Source organism: Bos indicus x Bos taurus, chromosome 18 (genome assembly GCF_003369695.1).
Source record: "Bos indicus x Bos taurus breed Angus x Brahman F1 hybrid chromosome 18, Bos_hybrid_MaternalHap_v2.0, whole genome shotgun sequence".
In the NCBI taxonomy this organism is placed as follows: Eukaryota; Metazoa; Chordata; class Mammalia; order Artiodactyla; family Bovidae; genus Bos; species Bos indicus x Bos taurus.
In genome coordinates this window covers 62,167,908-62,191,216 of record NC_040093.1, presented here as the reverse complement: position 1 = coordinate 62,191,216, position 23,309 = coordinate 62,167,908, and the positions used below count along the sequence as shown (strand labels likewise).

Here is a 23,309-nt window from a genome sequence, read left to right as displayed (position 1 = left end):
CTTAATATAATTAGGTTTTAGTTAAAAGTTATTTTGCATCTCAATCAAATTTTAATCTTCCACAAAATTATCCATGTATTACCCTAATATAAATTTATGTCCATATATCAGCCACATAACAATTTGTTACTATATCTCAACAGTAGTTGAGACCATGGTATCTAGTCCCAACACTCCATGGCAAATAGATGGGCAAACAATGGAAACAGTGACAGACTATTTACTTGGGCTCACAGCAGATGGTGACTGAAGCCATGAAATTAAAAGACACTTGCTCCTTGGAAGAAAAGCTCTAACAGACCTAGACAGCATATTAAAAAACAGAGACATTACTTTGCTGACAAAGGTCTGTGTAGTCAAAGTTATGATTTTTCCAGTAGTCATGTATGGATGTAAGAGTTGGACTATAAAGAATGCTTTAGAACTGTGTTGTTGGAGAAGACTCTTGCGGGTCCCTTGGACAGCAAGGAGATCAAACCAGTCCATCCTAAAGAAAATCAACCCTGAATATTCATTGGAAGGACTGATGCTGAAGCTGAAGCTCTGATACTTTAGCCACCTGATGTGAAGAGCTGACTCAGTGGAAAAGACCCTGATGTTGGGAAAGATTGAGGGCAGGAGAAGAAGGGGACAACAGAGGATGAGATGGTTTGATGGCATCACCAATTTGATGGACATGGGTTTGCGCAAGCTCTGGGAGTTGGTGATGGACAGGGAGGCTTGGCGTGCTGCAGTGCGTGGGGTTGCAAAGAGTCGGACACAACTGAGAAAGTGAACAGGAACAATAGTTATGGACTTCAGTGAAGGATGCATCTTTCATGTACTTTTTCTCTCTTTCCCTTTGATATTTCTGTCTTGAGAATTTGAACCCTTCTGTGCTGAAAGGGCCTAACCAGTGTATGTTACAGCTTTGTGCATCCACAGATTCTAATATAATGGCTGGTTTGCGGTTCCTCAGTGGACTATTGTTAATAATTTGGTATCCCTCAAAATAAATATTTTAAAGCTATTGAATATTTTCTGAGAGAGATAATAGAAACTGATTTAATATTAATAAAATTTGATACCCTTTTATTTTGAAAATTGAGTGTTATTGTATATTCAGAACAAAACTTAACTTTCTGATTTGACTGCTATACTCCCTTGCTGATCTTCTATTATGTTAAACAAATTCCATTCACACTCAAGATAGAATCAACTTCTGTTAGATACAGTTGCAGTGTCTTATGCAGCATATTAATATGTTTAAATGTTAATCTTATCTGGGTTTATGTTAGCATATTGCCCATTTTTTGATAGTTCTTATTTTTCTTTGCTTTTTCTTTTACATTTTTCTAGACCTGATCTCATGGGAGGCATACTTAGTAAAGATTTATAACCAACATCGTAAAATAAAGAGCTGATTTCCATTAGACAGCATGTTGCTGTGATATATTTAGTGTCTATCTATTAGCTGACTGTGTCAAAATGAATTGTACCTGGAAAAAAGGTCATATGTAAGTCACACGAATAAGGGAGGTCAGAGGATTTTACTGTTTGCCTGTTTGTTGTATTGAATTTCTACTCACGGTACTATTTATTTTGGTGGGAGCTGGACGATTCTATGTGTAGTTACAAATCTGCTGGAAAACAGCAGGTAACTGCTCCCGTGTTTCTGATTTATTACAGCCATGTTTTGGAGCCCCTTATGAACTGCCATATGGCTATCTTCCTTTATGCATCTTGGCTTTCATAGATGAATTGCTCAATTACTATTTGCAAAAGAAATTAATGCTATTACACTTCTTCATAAACTTTAGAATCACTATGAAAATACTTAAAATCCTGTGAGAAACTTTAATTCATTAACTCAATAAATTATCTTGGTTAGAATACATTTCTAAACCCATCTATGAACACCTCATTGAGTTTGAAAATCATCAAGTCTTGAAGAAAAATATAATTAAGGCTTTTGATTTTTATCACATAAGACACATCACCTTAATTTTACTTTTAGATATTTCATATGTTTGATGATCTGATGGCATATTCTTTTATATTATGCATCTACTAGGAGGTTACCATTTATATGAAAGTATCCTATTGATAATTGAACATTTGTCTTTTAATTTCGAGAAAACGTAGTTAATGGAACAATCCTATTGTCTGTAAAATCAACTGGAAGAGATATGTTCCAGCCAGTAATAATCTAAGTTGCATTAATTTCAAATGTGTCTAAGATGTTAAATATAAATTATGAGAAAAATGGAAAAAAACCCTCAGATAAAATATCAGGTTTCCTCTAGGGTTGGTTGGTGTTTTCATGTCCTGTAAGAGTGAGGCCTTTTGATGCTTAGCTAAATTATGGGCTTTTGATTCAGAGAAGTATGGAATTAAATCCTTACCCTGTCACTTTCTAGCTGTGTGGTTCTAGGCACATAACCTCTATAATTTTTGTTATCCTCAGTTTTACGGTGAGCAGAAAAATACTTCACAGCCTTGAGGCAAGTATTAAAACTACATAATATATATTTCTGCTGTGTCTGATGTTGAGACACAACCTTTCATGTTGAAGACAGTCCGACTGATAGCACAACAGACATTTGTTACTTACTTATTCCTGCTTTTGGAAGTTAACCCTAGTGAACTCTTCTGCTAAAACCTTTTCTCTCTCTGAAAAATTTTGAGATGAAATAGCAAGGGGAAAAGAGCACGATTTATCCACAAGCCTGAAGAATGTTCAAGGAGCAGGCCAAAGACCAAAAGCACAAGTCAGTCTGACCTGCATTGAAATGCAGACTCTAAAGCCCCTCCCGCAGATGTGATGCATGACAGTGCCTCAGGTCATGTGGACCCATGCTCAAGTTCAGAATCTGTAGTATGAGGGAGGACATACACGTTCTCATAATAAAATTATTTTTTCAAAAGAGAATGAGACGTTTAAATTCATGCATTCCTTTGTGAATTATAATGATATGAAAAAATCTTATAGCAAATTGAGGAAAGTCTCTTAGGCAATGGAATTACATTAGGAATATTAGTATGCATTGGACTTTCCATTTATAAAGCAACATGGCTTTAATTCCCTGTCTCAGTCATAGACATTATACAAAAATTCCTGTTAGATTATTGAATTCCACAACAGAATCTTTGTTATCTTATGTTTTAAGTTATCAACACGGGGAGCAAAAAATGCAAATATTATTGTTCAGTTAAATATATTTAATTAGTAGTAATGGTGCATGTTTTCCCAATGTTATTGATATTAGAATATTATTAAAGGTACCCAAAGCGCTACTAAGTGATATTTTTGCCTGTTCTGTCATTGTACACACTTACATGTATGTGTTACTTTATTTTGCTAATTACTGTAAAATTAGTACATGCTAGTTAAAAAATTTATAAATGAATAAACTGTACTAAGTTAAAATCTCATAATCCCCACCTCAAAATTTCCCTTATCCCTTGTAAGAAATAATCGCTTAAAATTTTGAATGTGCCCAGATGTTTTTATAACTTAGACAAACTAAGTAATTTGCATTTCTTCTTTATGTTCTCAAAATTCAAATAGCTCATAAACTGATCACATAAACTGTGAAAATCTTCCATTTACAGATGTCCTCTTTCCATTTACCTACCCATAGCCACTGTCACCTGCATCTTTTCTCCCAATCCCATTAAATGCTGAGATCATCACAGTGCCATCTATCTCAATCTGTGAACTTAGATTAATTTTGGAAAAATGCGAGATATTTTGGAGGGCTATCTAATTCATCATCCAGCTGTTCCCTGCAAGAAATCATAATTAGGTATTGTATTAACCTGCCAGCCGTACCCAGGAAAACAGAATCAGAAGTATAAGAAAGTCTGATTAGGATTGAATATCTATAAACGTGGTCCTCAACCTTGGAGACACATTACCCTGACTTGGAGAGCCTGTAAAGAATCAGACACGCACGCACATGCGTACAACAATGCCCAGTCTGAGCACTGGGACGTTTAATATGTCATTCAGGTTTGGGAAATACTGTCTAAAATAAAACTGCCCTTCATCAGCCCTTCTAAGGAAAAGGTCAGAATAAATGGACATTTTCAGGCAAATGTGAGTGGTTTTGACAGCAAAGGAGATCCTGGTGTGCTAAATATGAAGTGAGGATGGATATTAGGTAGTGTGACACAGTTGACCTTTTATACTAGGTCCTCGACTCGTGGAATAGATGGGACATTCTAGAAGTGTCTGGTTATTAGAGTCCAAATATCGATGGGATTAAATGATGTTCTCCTGTTTATGTTCTGGGAAATACTAGCCAAGAATATGGGACTAACAGATTTCAAGCATGCTGCGTAACTGTCGCTCCCTCAGGAGATACAGTGCTCATTTGTACCTTCTCATTTGACATGTTCAGAGAGATACTATAGTCGAGAAACTTGTTGAACTTTGGTTTGTTTTTAAGCCCAGTGTTACCCAAACATGCACATCCAACAGATATTTTGTTGAGAACCACTTTGAGCCCAGCCGTGTTCTAGGTACTGCAGAAGGAAGGTCAGTAAAAGTCCATGCTTAATAGAGCTTATCTTCTGGGTGATGGAGGGGTGGGGGTGGAAGATAAACAAATAATCAAAAAAGATCCCCAAATAATGAGTAATATGAAGAAAATAAAACAGAAAGGTAATAAGATGCCAGGGTGCCAGGTACACTCCTTCAGAACCTGGGGGATCAGAAAGGGCCCGTCTTAGGTGGCTCTCTTTAGAACAAAGCCTGAGATGCCAAGAAGAGCTGGTTGTGCCAAGATCATAAGGGAAGAACTTTCAGAGGGGAGTGAACAGCCGGTGGTAAAGGCGCTCAGGGGAGCTGAACTTGGTTTTCACACAGAGGCTCCCTGTGCTTCAAGCGTTGTGGACGAGGTTGCCAAAGATGGTGCTAATGTCTGATAAGGAATTCGGATTTTGTTCTAAGTGGTAAAGGAAGCAGTGGGGGTAACATAATTTATTTTACCTTTAAAAATCATACTGACTGCTCAGAGGGAACGAGATTAGGGATATGGTTGGGCATGGGCATGGGAAAGAGAAGGCTGAAAAGATAAGGAGGAGGCCATTGAAGTAGTTCTGGTGAAATACTGCTTTGTTGAACTGGGTGGTCATAGCTGAGATGAAGGGAGATGCCCCGATTTGGGATATAATTTGAAGACACTGTCACAGAACTGCTTATTTTGTGTGAGCCTGAAAATTGGGTGTATGAGGTATTGGGGCATTGAGGGATAAGGGGAATCAAATCAAATTAATTTGACTATGAAAAACCCTTAAAGTGTCTGCCTGCAATGTGGGAGACCTGGGTTCGATCCCTGGGTTGGGAAGATCCCCTGGAGAAGGAAATGGCAACCCACTCTAGTACTCTTGCCTGGAGAATCCCATGGAGGGAAGAGCCTGGTAGGCTACAGTCCACGGGGTCGCAAACAGTTGGACACAACTGAGCTACTTCACTTCACTTTCTTTCTTTATGAAAAACCCAACTTTATTATTATTATTATTTTTACTGTGTTAGAAAATATTTTGGTAAATGCTTATTTGTGAAGTAGAAAGAAAAGGAGGCAAATGGATAGATTCCCTGGGTATTGGTGTTACTGAAATATTTGCTTAGTCTGGTATGGTCTACATGAGCGTGACCTCATTTGTGGATCGAGTCATGGTAAGGGGACCTACCACGTGGCTGAGTAGATCATAATAAGATCCCTTATTTTGTTGCATGTCTTGATTGTTACAGTTAAACAAAAAAAGGAGGAGGAGGAGGGGAAGAGAAGGAGAACAGGAAGGTGGAAGGGGAAGAAGAGGTGGAAGAGGACACAGAAAAGAAGAAATAAAAAATTTAAAAGTTAAATATCAATTATTGAGAACAGTTTCTGTCTCATCCTAACTTTTTCACATATGCAGCTTTACCATATGTCATGTAGGAGAAAATAAAAGCTGTTTAAGTGTGGGTTTTGCAGGTGTTAGGTAGATGCATCCTGATATTGTGAAAGGAACACTGCTCTTGGTCTTACCATATAATAGTTTTGCAAACACCAGAGGGTTTTTTTTTTCTTGCCATTTTGACATTTAATTTCCTCATTTGCAATTTGATGGTACTAGCTCAGCAGCATTCCTATGGTCTTTATAGCTTCAGATTCTAGAGTCTGTCAGTCTAATTTCACATCTTTCCAAATTATTATTGATTCCAGTTTCCCTTAACAATTTTTAAATAGAGATGCTTTTACTTTATTATTTTTTTATTGAATAAAAATGACATGTAACAACAGTTTTTAATGTGTGTATCCGGCTGTGTGGTGAGTGAAGTTTAAGAGCCTATTCTCAGAGTGTAGCTCTGACTTGAATGTCTGGTGATACTTTCCTTTATGTTGCTGAGTAAGATGAGAAAGTGAAACAGCAGAAACAAGTCTGAATCTTACTCATTCATCAACTACATGAGCAACTTCCATGCGGAATCTGATTCTAGTTTTTGAATACAAGAGGATGTTCTCACTGTTCATGTCAGTAACTTTTATTTTCATCTGCACTTCATAGAAACAAACTTTACTGGGGGTTTCACAGTGAAAGCTGACTTCATGCAGATGGTGGGATTTAAACTGCTATATAGAAAGCAGTTTAGACCATAGTAACTTCTGCAGATGAAACTTTATGATATAACTGTTAATGATATGATCTTCTTTAAATGGTTGCCATTTTATAAGTTAAAAAGCAAATCAGACACTGCTTATTGGCGTTTTAGGGGACAAAGTGAAATAGATACTCTCCAGATGCACTGATTTCCTTCTTGCTCTTTTCTTCTAGGGGTTTGTAGGAAATGCAAACGCAGACAGTGTTGTGTACTATAGACTCCAGCCTTCTATCAAAGCCAGATTTCTGCGCTTCATCCCTCTAGAGTGGAACCCCAAGGGCAGAATTGGAATGCGAATTGAGGTGTTTGGATGTGCATATAGTAAGTATTTGTTTATCCAACGCAGTGGAATAGATATCAAAGGAGATGTTTTAAAAGCCAACTATATGCTGAAATTGACTTTAGAGTATGTAAAGAGACGGAAAAACAGGGGCAATTTTTGTGGAAAGCTTTATATGTGCCCATACATGCCAATATTGGCTTATGTTTTCTGCTTTTATATTTTAAATCAGAAATGGAAGCATTTTATTGACAAATTGATACAGAGATAAATAGATAGATGTTTGTAGACACATGTGAGTCCATTTACCCAAATCTGATATTACTGACTATATCTTAACTTGTAAATATTAGAACTTATCTCTGTAGGCTATATTTTATGATGTTTCATTTGGGTAGCCAAAATTTAATAAAAGACAGTGACCCATTTAGTAAAACCAATCATCTGTTGTGAGAACAAAGAATGCTTTTCCTCTGCAGCCTAAAAATAATATGCCATGAAACTCACTTATAAATATGCTATGCCTTGAACATAAATTCATAGAGAAAGTAAAGACCCCTGCCAAAGTGTAAAGTGTGTTTGAAATACTTTCATATAAGAAAAGGTAGAAACCACAGATTTCACTTAGTCTCCTCCTAATGAAGCATTTTGTTATGTCTTTCTGTGGGACAGGGACCTAAGAGTTATTGATAGTCTACCTCAAGCCACACTATCCTGTCAGATGCCCTTCTATTAGAGAACAATGAGTTAGTTAATATGATCTACAATTATCAGACCAGCAGTCTGAGGTTTGGAGACAGTCAGTAATTTGCCCAGTGTCTCACAACTTAGTCCACAGAAGAACTGTTCAGTTCCACTACATCCTGATTCCTCTAGTAAACCTTTATTTCTTTAGCCACTAAAGCTTTCTTCTCACGTGTCTCATCGCTTTTTCAGGCTCACTTTATTTATGTAAAAGGTGGGCATGTCATACAGAGGACAGGCAGCTTGTTGAAATTGTCTGCACTGCGTCCGACAGAGAAACGACGTTGACAGAAATGTCATGATTGTATTAATAGCAATAGAGCACTCATGTTAATAGGATTAATTTTTATAATTCCAAAAGTAACACTTTTCTTCAGTGCTTGTTATATGTTTGACACCACATTAAGCAGTTAGTTTATAATTCAAAACCAAGTCCAGATAAACATTATTAGGTAACTCTTCCATTCCCCTGCTTTGCAAATGAGGAAGCTAAAGCTTAGAGATTCGACTCTTGAGGCTGTGACTTGCTCCAGTCCCCCAGATAGGAAATGACAGGATTTGCAGCCTCATCTGCCAGACTCCAGAACCCCAGCTCATGCTCTGCCTCCTCCAGCTGTTAAATCCAAGACGAGCCATGGGCAGCTTAACTTCTCACCATCTGCCTGACTTCCTGGTAGCTTTCTTGGCTTCTGCAGTTCAGCTCAGCTGCTCCTGGTATGTGTTAGCGCCTCCCTTTACAATGATCTCACTTGAATAAAATTATCCTTAAAGAAAAAAAAAATCCCACCCCAGATTGTGATTCTGGAACACAGAATCTGGACAGTCTTATTTGTCTTAGGATTGTGGAGTTTTACATGCCATACAATGGACAATCAGCAAAGCAAACTCCAAAACGATTCATATTTATAGTTACATTTTCTACTGGTTCAGAGCATCCACTTTGCAAAATATTTATCACTGTATAATAATAGCAAACAGTTATTGAGCACTTACTCTGCGTCAGATAACAGTTTTTATAGATATTCTAATTTAATCCTAAAAATCACCCATCCAAAGAAGTCTTAGAAATATTAAGCAGTTTTCCCAGCAGCACACACTTCATATTTTGAATCTCATATGTAAACTCAACATTAGTTTAACAAGGCTACTGATGCTAGTCTCCTTTGTAATGTCCCTATGAAGTGGCTGCTGGGAAAGGAGGGTCTTTGAGTCTCTGAGAAGTAGCGGCAAGTTCCTTTGAGTTCTCTGCTGCTTTGTGCTGGATGATAACTCATCTTCCTCCCACTTCCCACCCTTGTATTGATCTGCAGCCCCATGGAACAGTGTTTTCACTGTGACTTCATTTGCTGTCTCTTGGAGGAAAGTACATCAGCTGTGCATTTAGTCAGCCTCCTTTTTTCATGGACCCACGATTGAAGGATCAATACTGAGAGGAAGTATTTTAAACTCAAACATAAAGACACATGGTAAAATGATATTGTTGTTGCTGTTCAGTTGCCAAGTCATGTCCTACTTTTGAGACCCCGTGGCCTGCAGCATGACAGGCTTGCCTGTCCTTCACCGTCTTCCAGAGTTTGCTCAAACTCGTGTCCATTGAGTCGGTGATGCCATCCAACCATCTCATCCTCTGTTGTCCCCTTCTGTTGGATAATTTTGTATAAAAGACAAAAAAATAAACTTAATGGAAAAATACTTTCATAGATGACCAAAAAATAACCTCAACAAGGTTGGGTGTGAATGCATTATGGGAATGTATTTGATCAAGTTGACTTTAATTCCTCAATTACACCATAGTCAACACTTATTCTCATGTATGCATAGCATTAGCCTTGCAGAATATTAGTTTACTAAAACATTATACTATTTATCATTCAGTTCAGTTCAGTTCAGTCGCTCAGTCATGTCTGACTCTTTGCGACCCCGTGAACCACAGCATACCAGGCCTCCCTGTCCATCACCAACTCCCAGAGTCCACTCAAACCCATGTCCATTGAGTCGGTGATGCCATCCAACCATCTCATCCTCTGTCGTCCCCTTCTCTTTCTGCCCTCAATCTTTCCCAGCATCAGGGTCTTTTCAAATGAGTCAGCTCTTTGCATCAGGTGGCCAAAGTATTGGAGTTTCAGCTTCAATATCAGTCCTTCCAATGAACACCCAGGACTGATCTCCTTTAGAATGGACTGGTTAGATCTCCTTGCAGTCCAAGGGACTCTCAAGAGTCTTCTCCAACACCACAGTTCAAAAGCATCAATTCTTTGGTGCTCAGCTTTCTTTATAGTCCAACTCACATCCATACATGACCACGGGAAAAACCATAGCCTTGACTAGACGGACCTTTGTTGGCAAAGTAATGTCTCTCCTTTTTAATATGCTGTCTAGATTGGCCATAACTTTCCTTCCAAGGAGTAAGCGTCTTTTAATTTCATGGCTGCAGTCACCATCTGCAGTGATTTTTCAGCCCCCAAACATAAAGTCAGCCACTGTTTCCATGGTTTCCCCATCTATTTGCCATGAAATGATGGGACTGATGCCATGATCTTAGTTTTCTGAATGTTGAGCTTTAAGCCAACTTTTTCACTCTCCTCTTTCACTTTCATCAAGAGGCTCTTTAGTGCTTCTTCACTGCCATAAGGGTGGTGTCATCTGCATATCTGAGGTTATTGATATTTCTCCTGGCAATCTTGATTCCAGCTTGTGCTTCCTCTAGCCCAGTGTTTCTCATGATGTACTCTGCATACAAGTTAAATGAGCAGGGTGACAATATAAAGCCGTGACATACTCCTTTTCCTATTTGGAAACAGTCTGTTGTTCCATGTCCAGTTCTAACTGTTGCTTCCTGACCTGCATACAGGTTTCTCAAGAGGCAGGTCAGGTGGTCTGGTATTCCCATCTCTTGAAGAATTTTCCACATTTTATTGTGATCCACACAGTCAAAGGCTTTGGCATAGTCAATAAAGCAGAAATAGATGTTTTTCTGGAACTCTCTCCTTTTTCGATGATCCAGCGGATGTTGGGAATTTGATCTTTGGGTCCTCTGCCTTTTCTAAAACCAGCTTGAACGTCTGTAAGTTCATGATTCACATATTGCTGAAGCCTGGCTTGGAGAATTTTAAGCATCACTTTACTAGCGTGTGAGATGAGTGCAATTGTGCGGTAGTTTGAGCATTCTTTGTTATTATCTTTCTTTGGGATTGGAATGAAAACTAACCTTTTCCAGTCCTGTGGCCACTGCTGAGTTTTCCAAATTCACTGGCACATTGAGTGCAGCACTTTCACAGCATCATCTTTTAGGATTTGAAATAGCTCAACTGGAATTCCATCACCTCCACTAGCTTTGTTCATAGTGATGCTTTCTAAGGCCCACTTGACTTCACATTCCAGGATGTCTGGCTCTAGGTGAGTGATCACACCATCGTGATTATCTGGGTCATGAAGATCTTTTTTGAACAGTTCTTCTGTGTATTCTTGCCACAAATACAGAATTTCTTGCCACAAATACAGAATTTGTATTCTTGCCACAAATTCTTAATATCTTCAGCTTCTGTTAGGTCCATACCATTTCTGTCCTTTATTGAGCCCATCTTTGCATGGAATGTTCCTTTGGTATCTCTGATTTTCTTGAAGAGATCTCTAGTCTTTCCCATTCTATTCTTTTCCTCTATTTCTTTGCATTGATCTCTGAGGAAGGCTTTCTTATCTCTCCTTGCTATTCTTTGGAACTCTGCATTCAAATGGGTATATCTTTCCTTTTCTCCTTCGCTTTTCACTTCCCTTCTTTTCACAGCTATTTGTAAGGCCTCCTCAGACAGCCATTTTGCTTTTTTGCATTTCTTTTTCTTGGAGATGGTTTTGATCCCTGTCTCCTTTACAGTGTCACAAAGCTCCATCCATAGTTCATCAGGGACTCTTGTCCATCAGATCTAGTCCCTTAAATCTATTTTTCACTAAGGGATTTGATTTAGGTTGTACCTGAATGGTCTAGTGGTTTTCCCTACTTTCTTCAATTTCAGTCTGAATTTGGCAATAAGGAGTTCATGATCTGAGCCACACTCAGCTCCCGGTCTTTTTTTTTTGCTGACTGTATAGAGCCTCTCCATCTTTGGCTGCAAAGAATATAATCAATCTGATTTTGGTGTTGACCACTGGAGAGTTAATATGAGTCAGATGCTATTTTTTATAATCTTAATGACACAGTGAAGTCAGTACTTGTATACTACCATTGTATGGTCTGCTAAATGACCCCTGTGACTTGCTCTGGGTTGCCTGGCACAGAAATATCTGTGATCACTAGTGTTCCCTGCCCTCAATAGGACAAGCTATAGGTCAGCAGAAGAATCCAGCTTAGGATTTTGTCTTCAAGTCTCTGAGTAGCCCAGATCAGACTGGATTTTCCCCAGATATGCAAGCCCATTTTTCTGCAATCGTTACAACGAAAAGAAAAAAAAAAAAAATAAAGGAAAAGTGTTAAGGGTGCAGTATGAGCAGGGTAGGGTCTCTCCCCGAGCACAGACTCTGGACACCTGTCCATGTTGGCAGTGAAGTGGGCCTCCTGGGGGCTTGCAGAAGGCCTGGAGCATTGCATCTGCCTGCCGGCTCATGTGTTCCCATTGCCTGCACCATGTTACCATGACTTTGGGGGGGAGTGTGATTACCTGAGCAACTCACTCAAGAATATTGTGTACTACAGTGCTTCAAAAGTCTCCTGACATGGGGAAAAGTGGACTCACAGAAATTAAGGACTTTGGAATTGCACAGCCTGTGTTAGATCTAGGATCTGAAATCAGATCCGTCACCTTCCAAAACTAGTACTCTTGATGAATCAAACTTGTGTTCATCCTTTAAATATCTATTAACACTGGCAAAAAAAGAAATCTACTTTTTTTAGTGCAGTAGGGTGTAGGGAGGAATTTAAATTAATATACACTTCCTTAAAGATGAGAAAGTGTGATGTCATGAAAATGACACAAACCCAAAGCAAAATATGGTACCATTAGTATAAGGTGTTAGGAATGAAGTGATTGATAGACTAAGGTTAGTATGAGAAAGTTTATGGCAGTAGGTTTTGAAACTAAGGTGCAGATATTTTTGCATGGGAGGCTGTGAAAATGGTCTAAATAGGAGAAAGGGTGTGGTCAGTCAAGCCTGGGAATGAGGATCAGTCTATACGCTTGGAGGATCAGTTTGCATTTGAGAATTGTGATTCAGACTGAAATATGGGTGCAGGGTGGAGGGCTATATGAGGGGTACAGATTAAAGGCAGCAGCTCAGTTGGAAGGTTTCTTGAATTCCTTTGTGCAAGTGACAGCTGGAGTCTCAGACTAGAGGACCAGCAATATGGAAAGAGAGTTCTCCTGAATTGAATCAAATTCACAATATGATGAGACTACTGTTGAATCTTTACCATCTAAGCCACCAGGGAGGCCCTGGTGAGTCTGCCTGCAATGCAGGAGACCCAGGTTCAATCCCTGAGTTGGGAAGATCCCCTGGAGAAGGGAATGGAAACTCCACTCCAAATTCTTGCCTGGAGAATTCCATGGACAGAGGATCCTGGTCGACTACAGCCTATGGAGTTGGATAGGACCGAGTGACAACACTTTCTCTTTCACTATCGCATCAAGAGAATTCGGTGATTTTATGTGAGTAGCCACTGAGTTATCATCAAATTTGAGCGACTGTCTGGAAGGTGATACCATTTACTGGGAGGAGGCACTGGAGAACAAATAAGTTCTGGAAGGGAGCAGGAGAAAGAATTAATTCCACTATTGAAGCAACAGTTAGAACTGGACATGGAACAACAGACTGGTTCCAAATAGGAAAAGGAGTAAGTCAAGGCCGTTTTTGTCACCCTGTTTATTTAACTTATATGCAGAGTACATCATGAGAAATGCTGGGCTGGAAGAAGCACAAGATGGAATCAAGATTGCCAGGAGAAATATCAATAACCTCAGATACACAGATGACACCACCCTTATGGCAGAAAGTGAAGAGGAACTAAAAAGCCTCTTGATGAAAGTGAAAGTGGAGAGTGAAAAAGTTGGCTTAAAGCTCAACATTCAGAAAACAAAGATCATGGCATCCGGTCCCATCACTTCATGGGAAATAGATGGGAAATAGAAACAGTGTCAGACTTTATATTTCTGGGCTCCAAAATCACTGCAGATGGTGACTGCAGCCATGAAATTAAAAGACGCTTCCTTCTTGAAAGGAAAGTTATGACCGACCTAGATAGCATATTCAAAAGCAGAGACATTACTTTGCCCACAAAGGTTCGTCTAGTCAAGGCTATGGTTTTTCCTGTGGTCATGTATGGATGTGACAGTTGGACTGTGAAGAAAGCTGAGCACCGAAGAATTGATGCTTTTGAACTGTGGTGTTGGAGAAGACTCTTGAGAGTCCCTTGGACTGCAAGGAGATCCAACCAGTCCATTCTGAAGGAGATCAGCCCTGGGATTTCTTTGGAAGGAATGATGCTAAAGCTGAAACTGCAGTACTTGGGCCACCTCATGAGAAGTGTTGACTCACTGGAAAAGACTCTGATGCTGGGCGGGATTGGGGGCAGGAGGAGAAGGGGACGACAGAGGATGAGATGGCTGGATGGCATCACTGACTCGATGGACGTGAGTCTGAGTGAACTCCGGGAGTTGGTGATGGACAGGGAGGCCTGGTGTGCTGTGATTCATGGGGTTGCAAAGAGTCGGACACGACTGAGCGACTGATCTGATCTGATTGACTCAGTGAGTTTGAGCGACAAAAATACGGAAGATAGGAACTCCATAGCTTCTGGGTTGGGGATACAGAATTGAAACCTATACAATATCATTAGTTATTAAGTCATAATCTTTCTACTTACTGTCGATAATAAAAGTATAAAGTTTAAAGCTATGTTTGTACAACTGCTCATGTCTTTGAAAGACAGAAATGCTTTTCTCTCATAATTAAAACAGGTCTTTCATACTGTTTTTCAGGTAGTGTGCATTTTTTGCCAAAATTTAACCTCACCCCCTCCCCATTGTGCCTAATGTGTGTTGGCTAGAGTTATACATGCAAGCTGTCCCTGTGAATATTGCTGGGAAAGTGGCTGTTGTGAGACCCACACATGGTTTTATTACCCTCTCTCCCAATGAGTTAGAGCAGTAACTTGTTATGAAGGAGCACCAAGTGAATGGAAAATCCATATCAAAGAGCATGTTCTCCTTTTATGTCGGTAAACCTGAAGTTGTTTCCTGAGTAATGAGAGAAGCAGAAGCTAGATTTTATGGGTTCAAAGGGAAAGTATAAATTTCAGATGTCTTGGCCGTAGCCACTGCAAACATGTTTATAGATCTGGACAAGAGGTTTTGGGAAGGAAATAACTTGTGGAAGAAAGAAAAAGACAGTGTTTGATGGTGAAGAAATACTGCTCTATGCAGTGTGTCCCAAAGAATAAACAATGGTAAACAAAAGGCAAGAAAAGAAAATAACCGGGTTCAAGCGAGTGCGTCTGAGGAGTCCTTCGGAATGGCAATTAAGCCGCAGGAGATAATGTTTAATTGTGGGTAAACTGCTGAAGCAGTTGCCCTGAGAGTAAATTCTTGGTTTTTTTCTCTAGTTCTTATGGGAACACTCTCATTTTGTAATCCGTGGTCTCTACTTACTCGTCCTCAGCAGAAGAACATCCAACTGCCCAGCCATAGCGAAAATAATTAGTGTCTTTGAACTGCTGTGGTTTCATGATTTTTCTAGTCTTAGGATCTTTAAATGATACATAAGGCCATCACACACATCCAGCCTTTATTCCCCTACCTAGATAATTCTTTAACTTGTGGTCTTTTCTCAGTGTGGAAATCACACTTTCTGACAGTTTCTCTAGTACTTCCTGTTTAGGTCAGAAGGTATGTTCTGCCCCCAGTCACATCAGGCACATTCTATGATGTTGAAACTAGATAGTCTTCTGGATAGATGAATGAATGAATTGCAGCAGGTCTGGGGAACCTCAGGAAGGCTGTCCCCATCATCCAGGTGGCACACCCAGCCTGTTAGAGATCAGGCATAGGGCCCTGGGCAAGGAGTGAGTGAGAGGCCTGGCAGAGAAGAAATGTACAGAAGTGTCAGTCTTGTATGCTTATGTGCTTAACGGCAGACCATGTAAGAGAAAAGTATGGATTCTATTTAATAGATGGAAATAAGTCAGATAGTGCAAAACACATTAACTTAAAAAAATAAGAGTGTGCATTTTGTAATGTAAAAGATACTGAAAGTTAGAACTTTCAGAACTACAGATGTGAGTTAGAACTACTCACATCTGTAGATTTCTGCTTAGAAAATATATTAACAGGAAACGTAATAAAGTGGCATGAGAAGTGCAAGTGTTTATGTGGGTGAAAAACTCTGAGAGAAAACTAGGTAATCGACTCTGTCTACTCAGGGTGCAGCTCTCTCACACCACTTGTTGGGTTAGCGGGGAAAGGAAAAGCAGGAAATGTGTTATATTTACCTAAAGTATAGTTGTGATTGAATCCAATATCTAATTATTAAGCAACTCCAACAGATGCCCTGGAAAAGGGAATGGCTACCCACTCCAGTATCCTTGCCTGGGGAATTCCATAGACAGAAGAGCCTGGTGGGTTACAGCCCATGGGGTCGCAAAGTGTTAGATATGACTGAGCACCTAATGCTAACAACGTGTTAACTGCTGAAATCTTGACAAGATGCATTAAATACAATCCCTGCTCTCAGATTGTTTATCAGCTAATACTGCAGCTAAGGGATCCTATTTTATGTCAGAGTTTAAAAAGAGGATAGATTCTTATTGGCCTAAAATCAAAGTAGATAAATTCTAATTCTTTGCAGAGTTTATAGTCTTAAGATTTTAATTTGATGATAGGTGAAGTTATAGTAAATTAAAATAAGGTTAGCTATTAAAATTCGAGGAAATAAGGACACTGTGAAAACCCATCAGGATTATGTCAAAAGCACACAGAGCCAACTGAAGAGGCTCTCACTGATCAAAGATGCAAATATTTTAGCATCTGTAAAGTTGGTAACTGCAGTTCTGAAACATATTAACTATATTTAAAAGAATGGATTCATGATAATTCTAAAAAGAGAAAACTCTCATTGGTCACCTAGGAGAGCTATTAAGGAATTGACTCATTATTTTGAAAACTAATAAATGTGGAGAAAACATCAAGCATTTATCCTGGTTTTCCTATGTAATCTGTACCTCAAGGCGATCACATAGAAGATTAGAAGGGCTTTCTGTTTTAAGTTATATTTATATAAATAAAGAAGAAATAGTAGAATCAGTATATGCCCATTTTGCAATCCTAAATAAGTTAATGGACCAAGTTAATAATTATATAACATTCACATTATAATATATCCACAATATAATACAATCCACCATATATTATAATATCCAAATTTATTATACTCAAGCAGTAGCAGTTGATGAAAAGGGAAATATCTCTGAGATGAACATATAACATTTACAAAGTGTTGTTATTAAAATGATAATAATAGCATGCATGTGTTCACAAAAAGAGAGAGATTTCCTTTTAGGTACCAGTCATAAGAGAGAGCTTTTATTGGACTATCTTGCTGCCCACAACAATTATTGTTGCTGGATAAAATATATATTTTAAAAGCTGCTTCAGGGCTTTGAAGTTCAACTCAAAACAGGCAGAAACTTGAAAAGGACTTGATTTTTGAAAGATGGAAAACAAATTCCAGGAGATCCACGTGTAACTGACTTCCTCCTAAGAACATCATTATACTCAAGAAGAAGGGAGCCAAATTTTGCTAGGAGACAGAGGACAAAGTTCAAAGTTGCCAGAGTGGTTAGAACTTTAGGGTGGAATACCGAAAAGCAAGGTGTCAGAAGGGGAGCCCTGACTTCTGCGTCCACAGTCCCCTTAAAGCCTTGCCTGATCCCTGACTTGCACGTGCCCACGATGCACCGGGCAAAAGCAGGAGCCAGGAGACGAAAATCCTGGGGACTTCATTCAGCACCTGCCTAGTTCTGGGAAGGGCACCTTTGGATTCAAGTCCTGCCATCTTAGACTTGCTAAGCACTTTGGGCTTCTAACTGAAAACCCAGAAAAGCATTGCTTTAGGAATAAACACCGTAACCGATGGCCAACTGTTATGTCCTGGGACTAAAGACAAATCCAAAATAGACCTGTCCCAGAAAAATCTGGAAGCAAGCTTTCACAGAGTCAAGGTGATCTGCCAGTAATTCAGCTCCCTGTGGAGCTGAATTTTCCCTGTAGTTCCTTCCACGCCATCCATCTCTCGCCAGACTCCCCGCCTTCCCAGCCCTTCCTACCCACTCCTCCCCTCCCCACATCCTCCTGACCCTGGACCTTCTCATAGCGGTCATCTATTCATCTTAAATATCACTTCCTCAGAGATGTCATCCCTAATCAGCAACCTAATTTGAATCTTTCTACTCAAAACTCTCATATAACCCTGTCCTTTTCCTTCAAGTTCCACTTACCATTTGTAAAAGCATCTGTTCACATGGGGATGAGTCTCATGATGTCTTTCTTTTCCTTATGGTTTGAGGATCCGTGAGGCCAGAAGCCTGAATGTTCACTGTTACACAGGCTTCTGCTATAGAACTTAGCACAGTACATGTTCAGCAATTATTTGTTAAGTAGATGCATTAAGAAAAATGTCTGATTCGCTATGATATAAACCAAAAAAGTGAATGAATATGTAAATATCCAAGTTTATTATATTCAAGCCGTGGCAGTTGATGAAAAGGGAAAAATCTCTGAGATGAACATATGACGTTTCCAAAGTTGTTATTAAGATGATAATAATAGCATGCCTGTGTGCTCAGTCACATCTGACTCTTTGTGACCCTGTGGATAGTAGTCTGCCAGGTTCCTCTGTCCATGGAATTTTCCAGGCAAGAATACTGGAGTGGGTTACCATTTCCTCCTCCAGAGGGTCTTTCTGACCCAGGGACTGAGCCCGTGTCTCCTGCATCTCCTGCATAGGCAGGTGCCTTCTTTACCACTGAGCCACTAAATAGCATACTCAGTAATAAATGTCAAGGCATTTTGATGTTTCCACTGGATGCCAAGATCTTCTTTGGTGTAGCATGAAAGGTTGGAATTATTCTTCACATGTTCCAAATGGGGAAACTGAGAATCTGTGAGATCACAAAAATTAAAATATTAGAAACAGAAATCCAGCTTACATCCTCCCATGACACACTCCAGTGTCCTTGATGAAGTAGATGTTATCTATTTCAAGTCTATTCAAAATGTTAATTTAGATTGACATATAAATGGCCATGATGACGTTTGCTCCCATGACCCCCTGGAGTGTTATCACAGACCTTAATTATTTAAAACCATGATAGTCAAGTCACCTTTTCCCTGTCTGCCTTCTTCCTTTTTGTTGTATTACTTTTAGTTGTTTTAAACCCGAGTCCCTTAAATCATTCTGTGTTCTTTTATGCTACCATGCAAAAATAGAACAGCTCATTTCCTGTTGATTTCTAGAGTGCTTCGTCTGTCCTCTACATCTCTTTAAAGCCTAGTTCTGTAGTGCAGACGCAAGTGCCTCTACGTCATGCTGTAGCTTTAACATTTCACTATATAATAGTTTAACGGTGACTCAGTCTGATTAATGTGTTTTATTTATAAAGAGAAACTGGACCTCTGTTTAGTGATTCATAGGTAGTAATTTTTAAATAGAGAGGCAGTATTCAGTGTTTAGGGCTGAATTCAATTTCGCCAAGAAGAGTTTGGTCCGTCTCTGTTTCCACCAGCAGTAACTCTCTTTTTCTATTTGTGTTTTTTGGGTGATTCCCTAACAATTATTAGAAGACTGTCTTGTCTTTTTCAAGAATTCTTCCAGGACCATCAATAAAGTCAATTTCCTATTTTTAATGACTTGTTTTCCAGTTCATGCATTTCCTATTTCATTTTTTCTGATTTAAGTTTCTTAGTCAGCTGATCTCATCAATAATAATATGATTCAATAATAATATGGTTTAACTCACAGAATCTGTTGCTCCCTGAAACGTCTTTCAGGGACAAGTCGCTACCACCTCCACAACTTTCTGCAAGTACCGCCTATGATATTAATAAACAAAACAATTTTGATTTCCACGGTACAATTCCATATGCAATGAGGTTGTTCACTTTCAGAGAACAGGTTTCTATAAACTACTTGCTCTTCTTGTCAGATAACCCTCATGCTTTCGGCCTCAGGCTCACTCAGGAACCTGTCTGTCAGGGTTGTCTTTCAGAGGTTCTATTAATGAATTAGTGGACGTCAGGCAGAGCTCGGGATGTTTGTTGAGTATTTGTGGAGGCCACAAGAGGTTCTCCTTAGCTGACTCTAACGTGGGGGACCATGGCACGCCTTTGAGAAATCAAGCCCTTGGATGTGTTTTTTTCTGATAAGGTGGGGAAAACATTGCTTTTGCAAGTGGCAACCCCTAACAATTGGAGAAGCCTCCAGCTTCTAGAGCAGGGGCAGGGTGCAAGGGTGAGGAAAGGGGACTGGGTCAGGTGGGGGATATCACCGTGAGGAGTGTGCCTGCGTGTAAAATATGCAGAGGGAGGAAACCAGTTTGCTGCTCACGGAGGTGAAGCATTTCTGCCATTTAGTTAGCCTCCTTCTCTGAGGCTGAGGTTCGGCTCCCCCTTCACATGTGAGAAATCATTTGGGACCCAGCTCTACTGCAGAAGTGAAGCCTGAACAATCACCACTCAGGGACGGGTGTCCTCCCCGTTAGACTGTAAGCTCTGGGGGAACTGTGCTTGGTTTTATGCATCACTGTGCCTTCCACTGTGTTCGTAGAAAGGTCTCCGTAAACATGAGCTGCAGAAGGAGCACAGAATACGTTTCAGCAATTCCACTTCTGACACAACTCCCTGAAAGAAATTTAAATATTTTCTCTGAGGAAACTTTGTATTCAGTGGGAAGTTGTATTTCTGAACCACGCAAATCAAGCAGGCCATACCTCTTTCCCAGGGTCACAGGGAGAATTGATACGAGAGCAGGGCTTGCAATCTTTGTGAGTCTCTTCTTTCCTTGATTCCTGCTCTGAGAAGAATTGAGATGGAGGTATTCACTGAGGAGGGTTCAGGTCACTGACAATTGCCGTGGTGAGTCAGCTCAGGCATTTGCTGACAGACAGAGAAAAAGCCACAGAACCCGCAGATGGCTCAAGCTCATTCTTGCTGCATAACCCAGCAATGACATTGGAAATTGAGCATTTCTTGGGTACTTCAGAAATTCATTATTTTTTAAAGAGTCCACTTAAAAAAAAATAAACACACGAAATGTATTTATTAAACTATTGTTGGCATATCTCTTTCCCCGCCCAGTATTCTAATAATAAATAATAGCATTAGCGTTAGTAATTGTTCACATTTATTGAAGCCTAATTATATGCCAACAACTTCCAAAATTATATAGTAATGCATTCATACAACAGTCCTATGAAGAATATTCTATTATTAACAAAATATGTAAGTCACCTATATTTCAGCTTCAAAAAAGAATATACTCTTATTATTCCAACATTACAGTTGAAGGAATAGGGCCAAAGAGAGATAGTAACTTGCTGTGATGGAATAATGCCCTACAATCGTAAACATGTTACCATACATGACAAAGGTACTTTATAGTTGTGATTAAGTTAAGGGTCTTGAGTTGGGGAGATTATCCTGAATTATCCAGGTGGACCCAATGTAATCACAGGAGTCCTTGTAAAACAGAGGTGACAGGATCAGTTAGAAAAGGAGATGTGACTGTGAATGCAAACATGAGCGATGATGAGAAAGAGAAATTTGAAGTTGCTCTGATGCTGGTTCTGTACATGAAGGAAGGGGCCATAAGTCAAGGAATGAAAGGGTTCCTAAAAGCTGGAAAAGGCAAGCAAAGTGACTGTCTTCTAGAGACATCAGAGGGAAAGCAGTCCCTGCCAACCCTGATTTTCAGTTCGATTCAGTTCAGTTCAGTTGTGACCCCATGAATCACAGCATGCCAGGCCTCTCTGTGCATCACCAACTCCCCGGAGTTCACTCAGACTCATGTCCATCGAGTCGGTGATGCCATCCAGCCATCTCATCCTCTGTCGTCCCCTTTTCCTCCTGCCCCCAATCCCTCCCAGCATCAGAGTCTTTTCCAATGAGTCAACTCTTCGCATGAGGTGGCCAAAGTACTGGAGTTTCAGCTTCAGCATCAGTCCTTCCAAAGAACACCCAGGACTGATCTCCTTTAAGATGGACTGGTTGGATCTCCTTGCAGTCCAAGGGACTCTCAAGAGTCTTCTCCAACACCACAGTTCAAAAGCATCAATTCTTCGGCACTCAGCTTTCTTCACAGTCCAACTCTCACATCCATACATGACCAGTGGAAAAACCATAGCCTTGACTAGATGGACTTCTGTTGGCAAAGTAATGACTTCTGAATTCCAAAGCTGTTAGATAACAAATTTGTGTTTTCTTTTTATGGAACAAAGTGTGTTCCAGCAATGATAGAAAACTCATACACTTGCCTAAGGTAGAGTGCAGACTGAAACCCACACTGACTAGCTGTCTTAACTACCAGGCTAAGTATAATGTACTTATGAAAAATGGCTGAAAGGGCACAGACCAACAGGAGGTGAACATGTCAGAACAATTTGAAATTTATTTATAGAAAATTAGAGTTCATGCCCTCCCCATGGTGAGCCAGCATAAAATAGAGTCACATTATTAATATTGATGATAATATAATCATTAAAATATAACCTCAGTTATAGATCAGTCTCTTTTGGAAACAGAAGTAAAAACATTTATGTGAAATATTAGCAAATCAAATCCAGCGATGCATAAGGCTAGCATATCATGCACGTTTAATTCAGGAATACAGATTTAACATTTGGTGTTCCCAGGTGGTACAGTTGGTAAAGAATTCTACCAGTGCTGGAGATGCAAGAGACATGGGTTGGATCCTTGGGTGGAGAAGACCCCCTGGAGTAAGAAATGGCAACCCACTCCAGTTTTCTTGCCTGGAAAATTCCATGGACAGAGGAGTCTGGCAGGCTGCAGTGCATGAGTTCACAAAGAGTTGGACATGACTCAGCACACACACACACACACACACACACAGAGTCACACACAATTGAGTAATATGATTCACCATGTCAACAGAATAAAGAATAAAAATCATGTCATCTGAATTGATATAGAGTAAGTATTTGATGAAATCCAGTACCTAATTCATGATGAGAACTCTTTACCAACAAGGAAACAAAAGTAGCTACTTTAATCTGTTAGAAGCTATCTACAAAGAATTTATAGCAAGTATCCTACTTAATGGTGGATTATTTCAGATTGTCCCCTGAGATCAGGAGTGAGACAAGATGCTTACTATTATCATTTCTATTCAATATTCTGTTAGAGGTCAGTGCAATAAAGCAATGAAGTAAAAACCCATTTAAAAACATAACTTTAGTTAATTAATATACCGATGAACAAATTTGCAATTAGAGAAGCAGTTCTCTCTTACAATCAAGTAGCATGTCTCTTCCTACATCTTTGGACAGTAGACCATTTACTGTTACAAGTGTTGTTAACCGCCAACTTTCAGTTGTTCCTGTAATCCATTTTCTAATACCTCTGCTTTTCCTATTTATATATTCCATTGTGTACAAAAGCT

At 39.5% G+C, this 23,309-nt stretch overlaps 1 protein-coding gene across 1 annotated transcript in view; it reads left to right on the top strand.

Annotated features, from left to right (window-relative positions):
• Positions 1-23,309, top strand: part of CNTNAP4 (contactin associated protein like 4) — a 285,557-nt gene that overhangs the window by 146,335 nt on the left and 115,913 nt on the right. Inside the window, exon 4 of the mRNA XM_027513975.1 lies at positions 6,805-6,952. Coding sequence (XP_027369776.1) covers positions 6,805-6,952 — 148 coding nt within the window. The remainder of the gene's footprint in view (positions 1-6,804; positions 6,953-23,309) is intronic.